At 35.9% G+C, this 8,210-nt stretch overlaps 2 protein-coding genes across 3 annotated transcripts in view; one reads left to right on the top strand and one right to left on the bottom strand.

The window, feature by feature from the left end:
- Positions 1-545: 545 nt before the first annotated feature.
- On the top strand, positions 546-1,631 carry LOC100181094 (dnaJ homolog subfamily C member 9). The gene has a single exon (XM_002130315.4). The coding sequence runs from the start codon at positions 591-593 to the stop codon at positions 1,365-1,367; it is 777 nt and encodes a 258-aa protein (XP_002130351.1). The 5' UTR covers positions 546-590; the 3' UTR covers positions 1,368-1,631.
- A 196-nt stretch (positions 1,632-1,827) lies between these two features.
- The window catches only part of LOC100187395 (4-coumarate--CoA ligase 1-like), a 7,462-nt gene continuing 1,079 nt past the window's right edge, over positions 1,828-8,210 (bottom strand). Inside the window, exons 2-13 of one of the 2 annotated variants that reach the window (XM_018814540.2) lie at positions 6,774-6,850; positions 6,327-6,537; positions 6,133-6,230; positions 6,007-6,076; positions 5,629-5,761; positions 4,749-4,914; positions 4,175-4,346; positions 3,655-3,752; positions 3,359-3,430; positions 2,997-3,152; positions 2,348-2,516; positions 1,828-2,158 (exon numbers count right to left, since the gene is read on the bottom strand). In XM_018814540.2, coding sequence (XP_018670085.2) covers positions 2,025-2,158; positions 2,348-2,516; positions 2,997-3,152; positions 3,359-3,430; positions 3,655-3,752; positions 4,175-4,346; positions 4,749-4,914; positions 5,629-5,761; positions 6,007-6,076; positions 6,133-6,230; positions 6,327-6,537; positions 6,774-6,850 — 1,556 coding nt within the window. In that variant the 3' untranslated portion in view covers positions 1,828-2,024. The remainder of the gene's footprint in view (positions 2,159-2,347; positions 2,517-2,996; positions 3,153-3,358; positions 3,431-3,654; positions 3,753-4,174; positions 4,347-4,748; positions 4,915-5,628; positions 5,762-6,006; positions 6,077-6,132; positions 6,231-6,326; positions 6,538-6,773; positions 6,851-8,210) is intronic. The other variant, XM_026837112.1, reaches the window with a different exon arrangement.

The following is an 8,210-nucleotide window of genomic DNA, read 5'->3' as shown; positions in this document are numbered from 1 at the left end:
CACAAAGTAACATACTTGGGTAACTGGTAAGCTGGCACGAGGTGTTAAACCCGTGTTATAACGACTGTCGTTTTCCGGCCACGCGAGGATAAAGTAAGTTACATTCATTTTGCCTAATTTATATCATATCTACAACAATAAAGCTTACTCATAGATTTACTCATAGATATTCCAGTCTGCAGAACATGGCAGTTTGTCCTCGGTTCTATTAGAGTGGAGTCTAGCAGTGGTTCTTAAACCTTTTTTGCAGTCTCCAGCTGGACTAATATTTTTCGCATGCATTCGGCAAGTTTAATTATGTACATTGCTATGCACGTGTGAAAATGGATATAAGTTTGAATCGCTGTTTAATTAATTGGCAATAATGGGACAAAAAATGAAGCAAGCTTATACAAAGTTTACAAACAAAATCGCTGCTGTTGTTCATTGTGAGATAGTAAGTTTTAGACTAATCCTACGCCGGTGATGTCTGCTTTTACTACTGTATGGTTTCCTATACTTTTAGTACAAATAGCAATTTGCCAAATTGTTTAAGTAAAAGGACCACCAATGTTTAAATTTCACTTTTAGGTTTTTAAGAAAGTTTAAAGATGGGTCTGCTTGATGATTGCGAGCTACATTATGGAACAAGAGATTTGTACGAGCTGCTAAAAGTTTCCAAAACCTGCTCAGAACAAGGGATAAAAAGAGCCTACCGTAAGTTGTCACTTAAAGTTCACCCAGACAGAGCAACTGATGATGAAAAAGAAACCGCTACAATTAAATTCCAAGTTCTTTCCAAAATCAGCAAAGTTTTGTTGGACAAAGACGGGCGTGATGTTTATGATAAAGAGGAAAGAATTTTGGACGATGAAGAAGTTTTAAATGAGGAGTACAGCTGGAAAAATTACTGGAGTTCAATGTTTAACTTAAGTGCGGACGATGTTCGACAGTTTTACGAGAAATATCGAGGTTCTGCTGAAGAAAGTGAAGATTTGAAGGAAATATACAAGGAATGTGAGGGGGACATGGATTTGTTGTTTGAGATGCAGATCTGTTCCTCCATTGAAGATGAACCGAGGTTTAGAAAGATTTTAGAAACAGCTATCACTGATGGGGAAGTCCCAGGGTACGATAAATTTGTAAATGAGTCAAAAGCGAAACGAACCAAAAGAAAAAAGTTTTTCGCCAAAGAAGCGAAAGAAGCTGAAGCAGCAAGGAAAGCAAACGGACTTAATGGTGATGACAAAAGTTTAGAGCAGATGATTTTAAAGCGGCAAAAGACTCGGGAAAAAGAAGCAGATTCTTTCTTTTCGCATTTAGAAGAAAAATATGCGAAGAAGCCGAAAGCTACTGGTGCAAGAAAAAGAAAACCCAAAAAAACCTGATTTAAGCTTAACACCTTCGTTTATTGTACTAACTTTATTTGATTTACTTTTCCATCAGTTCCAACTAAAATGACTTTTAATTTAAACAATGAATGTTCTGGCAGTTGTGGGATATTTAAACCCAGATGCAATAAATTTATTTTGCTTTATTTGATTGTTTGGTATATACTTTGGGAGTGTTAGGAGGAATAAAAAACTTTATTGCACAATATAACTACAGCTACAATGTTTTAGGAGTATCTGATTAACAATGTAACCCCACAGGCCACAACTAAGCACATTATTAGAATGTAGTTTTTAACGCAAATTGTTAAAACATTTTTTTTAAGTATTGCTGGTCAAGTAAAGGTTTTTAAAGTAAAACCTAAACCTGTTGTATAGACTGATCCTACTCCGTCGCTCTGTTTACATTATGCGTTTGAAGGCTCGGTGCTAACGAAACAAAATGCAGTCATTCGACTAATGAGGTAAACCCAAGAAAAACTCTCTCAGGTTACTTGTATTTTAATATCATATTTTCTCAACAACATGTGTTGCAATTAAAATACAAAAGAACTACCATGATCATTTCTTTCATGCCTTTGCATTTCATGATCATTTATAAGGATGTTAGTATATGATTTACACATCAAGTATAGTTTGGTAACAGCATCAAAACTACTGAGGATCATCACGAGATTGAAGATCAATTTCTCGGAGAACTCGTTTCTGTATCTTTCCACTTCCACCTCTTGGTAGAGAGTCCATGAACATGACACCACCTCGTAGCTGTTTATAATCTGCCAACTTATCTGTGAGTTTACAATTATTCATAATCTGGGTGCGTTCTTTTATTGTGATGTCATTTTGGTTGTGATATCTCAATTTAAAAACACTTTTATAGTAGGTTTATAAAATGCAATTAACGGCAGTATATATGCCAAATAGGTTTTGCGGCTCGACTGTTACTGACTTTTACATATATAATAAAGCAACTTCACCTTCAAGAAATTGATGAATTTCTTCTGTTGTTAAATTTGCTTCTTTTTTCTCAATGTAAGCTTTAGGGAGTTCCCCAGCATTACCCACGTCATCAGGGACCCCAATAACCCCGACTGCAGCGATTTTTGGATGTTCGGTTAGAACGGATTCAATTTCAACAGAAGACACCTGTTTAACAAGGTTAAAAATATAAGGTACATGTTTATTATATATCAACTTATATCTCATTCTTCGCCTAACGTAGTATTGTGCTACGGCCTCGCTTTAAACCATTTTTTCGACTGTTGATTAACCATTTTCTTAACCGGTCAATATCGTCATTTACCATTTTTTAATTGGTTACCATTTTTTAACTATTTAATATCGTGATCAAACAAGTTCAGTTATACTTAATGTTAACCCAACCGTGTTTTAGCAAGTAAGCAAAGGTAGGGTAGGGTGGGGAAAGATGGGACAGCTTTTCATCATATTTCCCATCCTATTTGGTAGTAAACAAAAAAGATGCAAAGAGTTATAAAACCATATCCTGACTTCCATAGACCCTTGTTGATTGTTGAAAACACGATCAGGACATTTGGATATTATGCGCTAAAAGGTGTCCCATCTTTCACCATCCTACTGTATGTAGGAATTAGAAAACACTTCTACCTGCACTCCATGAACTTTAATAACATCCTTGATACGATCAGTGATATAAAGATTCCCGTCGTCATCAAAGTATCCCATATCACCCGACTTCAACCATCCTTCCCCATCAAACATATTCTTTGTTGCTTCAGGGTTTTTGTAATATCCTTTCACCACCTGAATAATTTGTATGATTTTCCATACTTTTTCACTGCTAAAGTTTACCATTAGATGCTGAACTTCTAAGATCAGAGATGAATGAAACAGAACGTCCAAGTTATAACTGTTATACTTCACCAAGGGAGAATAAATAGGTTACATTTAAAAAGAAGTAACAACATTACATTAAACATCAGAATATCAACGAAAAGCATGGAGTTCACCTGTGGTCCTTTGAACAAGAGTTCACCATTCTCACGAGGTCCAAGCTTCTTCCTTGTATCAATGTCAACAACCTGTGGATCATTTTTTTTCGTAAATAACTTTCCGTTCCATGATGATGAGGCAGGGACATATAGGACGTAGGCCACAGTTGGCCCATCACACCCCCTAGACAACTTTAAACAGCACTCTTGTATTAATGGTTCGATAAATTGACTCTTTAATTTAGTCCTACTGGTCAGAGTGACATGGGCCCCGTGTTTTATTTTGTTTCCATACTTAAGTCTGAGCTACTAACCTTCATTTTGGTGTTTGGGAGAAGAAATCCAACAGATCCCGACTTTGATAAAATTGGATCAGTTACACAGACAGGCACTGCTTCGGTTAGTCCATAAACTGTCCAAATGTACAAGCGGATTATTAACGCAAAGATGACAAAAGAATGGAAACCGCACAATCGTTTTTAAAGGTTCTTCTTTTACAAAGATTTGAAAACCTACTATACTCGTAGTGGCTTTGTGTTTTAAACAATTAACAAAGATCTATGGGAGTCGTGAGAATATGGTTTTACAAATACTTGAATTTTGTTTGATTACTACCAAATGTGACAAGAAAATGTAAAAAAGATCAGATGTCCCATCTTTCCCCACCCTGATATACAAGAATATACAGAACTCGTTAAAGGATACCATGTTAAATAGTGGTCTATTACTCCATCAGTTCGTTCAAATGACCCAACGAAAACGCGTCTTTCCGCATGAAGCAGTCATAAACAATGGATAATTTCGGTCAGATTTACGTATGTTCACATGAAGTACTTTCAGTAATTGCTTTGAGTCCATATTTGCTCTTGGCAAGAAGTTTAACTTCATCAGAAGTCGGAGAAGCTCCCGTCGCGATTTCTACGAGACTGGAAACGTCATAGTTTTGAACCAGATCCGATTTTACAAGCTCCAAAAAATGTGACGCTAACAAGAACAAGTGTGTGACCTGTAGGACAATAAACGTATTATGTTCATGGTTCACGTCATCAAAACCCCAAATTTATTTTCTACATTCCCTTGACCTATTACATAACTTGTATAGCCTTTCCATATCCATATAGCCAATAATCATTAATCGAGAACACAGATATTCCCTCTTTCACGGAATGCAATCTTTATACAAATGACTTATAGTAGGGTGGGGACGATGGGACACTTTTAACACATAATATCCAAACATCCCGATTGTGTTTTATACATTTAACAACGGTTTATGGGAGTCGTGAAGATATGGTTTTATAATTTATTGAATGTTGTTTGTTTAATACTAAATGAGACGAGAAAATAGAATCATAAGATGTCCAATCTTGCCCCAATCTACTATATGCATGCCAATTACTTTATATACCTTATAATTGAGTATTGCTTGCAATAGGTCAGTGACCTTGTGTTCAGAAAGATAGACCTGACAGCAACCTTGCGTTAAAGGTGGAAATGTTGTTATGATCGAAGCAATATGAAACATCGCACTGGCGCTTATACCGATGTTAGTGCTGCTTCGTTTAATTGTCATTCTGTTTAAACAAAAGCAATAAAGATCTTATTTAGTATAGTACCTTGTAATACTTGTTTATACTCAACGGGGTAACAATAGTTAAGTATGGTGAGAAAAGATGGCACAGCACCTTTTCGTTCTATTTTTTTGTCCCACTTGGTAGTAAATAAAGAACATTTAAAGAATTATAAAATCATATCCTCAAGACTCCCAAAAACCGTTGTTTATTGTTTAAAACATAATCAAGATATTTGGATATTATACTAAAAGTGTTCCGTCTTACATCACACTATACTCTGATACAAGTGTTCTGTCCCATATACGCCCCGTCCCGCATATGAGTTACCACATATGGCCTTTGTGGTGATTTTATTCTGTATTACTTGTAATTTGGACAACCGATTAGTGAGTTCAAGCAAATAAGGTGTCTTGACTGAGGACACGCACAGCCTACAATATTAGCAACGATAAAGTGTGATGCGTTCGATGTGTTTGTATACACCTGCCGCCTATAATATTTATAGTATGGTTGAGGGAAGATGGGACACCTTTATATTCTATTTTCTTGTTTCACAGGAAAGTAAACAAAGAACAACCAAAGTAATATAAAACCGTATCTTCAGGACTTCAATAGACCGTTGTCATTTGTCAAAAAAACGATTAGGATTTTGGATATTATGTGCTAAAGGTGTCCCATTTCCCCCCCACCCTACTATATAATATATTAACTAACTTCATCAGAACAGTTGTAGCCACTAAGCTATAGTTGGTAATCTGTATCAGCTTAGGTGGGCCGGTTGTTCCACTTGAACAAAACAGAAACAAGTCATCGTTGTAAATGTCGATTTCGCCATCCAAGTAAACTCCTGCAATTTATGTAAACATGACGAAGAGAAGATTGTATGCCACATAACTAATAAAAAGACGTTATACCGCAGAGTACTAAAGATATGTGACGCTCACGTGGTAAAGGCCTAGCCCTAGATATTTGCTATTATTTAGCGAAACTTTGCAAGTTAAACAGTAATCTGATTTCTGCAATGATCTTATAAATAAGAAGTTTTAATACAAAGTTAACGAGAATTGGCACACATAACTTTAGTAAGTTCACCTTTATCAGAACCATCCTTCAGAAACTTAAGATAAATGTTCTCACTTTCGTTCGGACCGAATATGTGGATCTGAAACACAAGTAATATCATGACGTTGTTGGAAAGATTTATAGAATAAATTTCACCTTCGCGTTTGTTGAACAAGATTTGAGTTTGTTTAACTGGTCAGATGTTGTGAAGATCAGTTTTGGTTCAATGATTTGCATTTGTCGTTCAACCTCATCTAGTGCGTAAAGGTGATTAATGCATTATTCAAGTTATCGCCCATAAGAACAAATCTAATTAAAGCTACGTGTCACAAATCGGCAATATAACTTGCCTTTGGTGTAAAGAATATTGATCGGGACGATGGTAGCTCCACACAAAGCAAGTGACAATACAAGAACCTTCTGTTGGCACGAATTCGGGAGAAAGAGTCCAATGACGTCACCTCGTCTAATGCCTTCCTTATGTAACGCATTCGCGCACTTGAGCGCCTCCACGCGGATTCTACTGAACGAGTATTTTTCTCCGCCTTGGCTTACATCAATCTAAAGATGACATTTTTGTTTCTAATAGTTTTATTGTTACAAGCCAAAATATAAAGCTTAGCACCATATTCGATACCTGTTTCGTAACTACAGAAAACACTTCGAATTCGATAAAGATTAGTCTTATAAAGGTTATGCACATTTGTTTTAGATAAAGCAAGTATAAATCGCGTGGGTTGAACTACAGTCACAAGTTTAACCAGAAACAATCTATATTATATTTCCACAAGTCTTACCCACGCCACTTTATCTCCATGTTCTTGTAAAGCATTCAACACATGTTGTCCAAATGCCACCTCTGGTATCAATATATCTGGATAAAGACTTTGCGGATCCATAATGAATACACGTCGCAACCCTGTACAGAAAAACTCTGCAATACACTAACTTGCCGATGGCTGTAATATCGCCAAGGTTAGTAAACATAGCATGTTGTATGTATTGCAACGTCTAGTTTTGCCTACGGCATCCTTTATTTTCTTTAATTCACTGAACTTAATGACTTTATCCTTACGTGGCGGGGATATACAATATTGGTTATATAATACTGTTTTCTTGTTTTATCCAGCCCAATGACCATGGGCCTATAGGATGTAAACAGGGAAATTGGAAACTAATAACAGATTTTTTGAACTAATAACATATTTTTCTGGTAAGGTGGTTAAGTATGACGGTGAGATGTGATGTAACATGATAGCCTATTTGGGCAGTTTTATCCAGAGTCGTATAAACACCGAGTAGTCCAACTGCCGTCTATGTGTGTCCAAAATAGAGCGAAAGTGGTGACTTTGACAAAGGGTTTAAACGAACTTGTTAAGTTTTGTTTGTGTTTTCCTATTGTGGGAAGGTGTAAAACAGCTTCTATTTACCTTACCAAACATTTTTTAGAAAAAATGTATAAATTTAGCCGCATTAAATGACTAAAATGTCGCAAATCAACCGCTTCTAATTCTAATTTTTGACTTTTTTTGACACAGAAAACAAATAACACATGTATTTTACATTTTTCAACCTTTAAATTTGATTTTAGGCCCAAGTTTTTCTGTAATTTACCGAAAAACATACATTTTCCCTATACCTACTGTGTTATTTTGGACCCAAATTGCCGTTCAATTTGTGTTTTACGTAACAATGGGTTGGACTACTCGGTATTTCTATGGCTCTGGTTTTATCGATTGGCCGTATATCCTTACGCACACTTTAGAATCTTTATAATGGAACTTTCCTCCTATTTATTAATGGTTTATAGAGTTATAGACAGTTCCTACCACATGGGTGTTTTGTTTTAATCAACTCGTTACTACCAACTACGAATATCCGAGTATGTAGTCTAACTTTGTAAATAAATATTATTTTATTTGTAACCACTGGCCAAAGCCAAAGTGCACACTTATTTACAAAATGTGGCAGCGACTTGTACCGAACACTATACCTTCGGCTTTATGATGTGAACATCAAACCACTGAGCTGGGGCGACGCATCGTTTATGTGACACAAAAGCAGATAAAGATTCAAAATCTGTTGATGCATTTCTTTATTTTGTAACTCAGTTGTTCAGGCTAATTAGTAAAATAAAAATACATTTTATGAATATTTAAATCACCCCTGTTTAATAAAGTAGTTGGCAACACTGGAGAGGTCTACTATTTTGACAGAATGACGGCTAATAAAGG

The sequence above is a fragment of the Ciona intestinalis genome, chromosome 12, assembly GCF_000224145.3.
Source record: "Ciona intestinalis chromosome 12, KH, whole genome shotgun sequence".
In the NCBI taxonomy this organism is placed as follows: Eukaryota; Metazoa; Chordata; class Ascidiacea; order Phlebobranchia; family Cionidae; genus Ciona; species Ciona intestinalis.
The sequence above is the reverse complement of the archived record's forward strand: the minus strand, read 5'-3'. Positions and strand labels throughout refer to the sequence as shown.

Excerpts from the sequence above, each read along its gene's own strand:
- LOC100181094 (XM_002130315.4), top strand. The coding sequence starts at position 591 with ATGGGTCTGCTTGATGATTGCGAGCTACATTATGGAACAAGAGATTTG.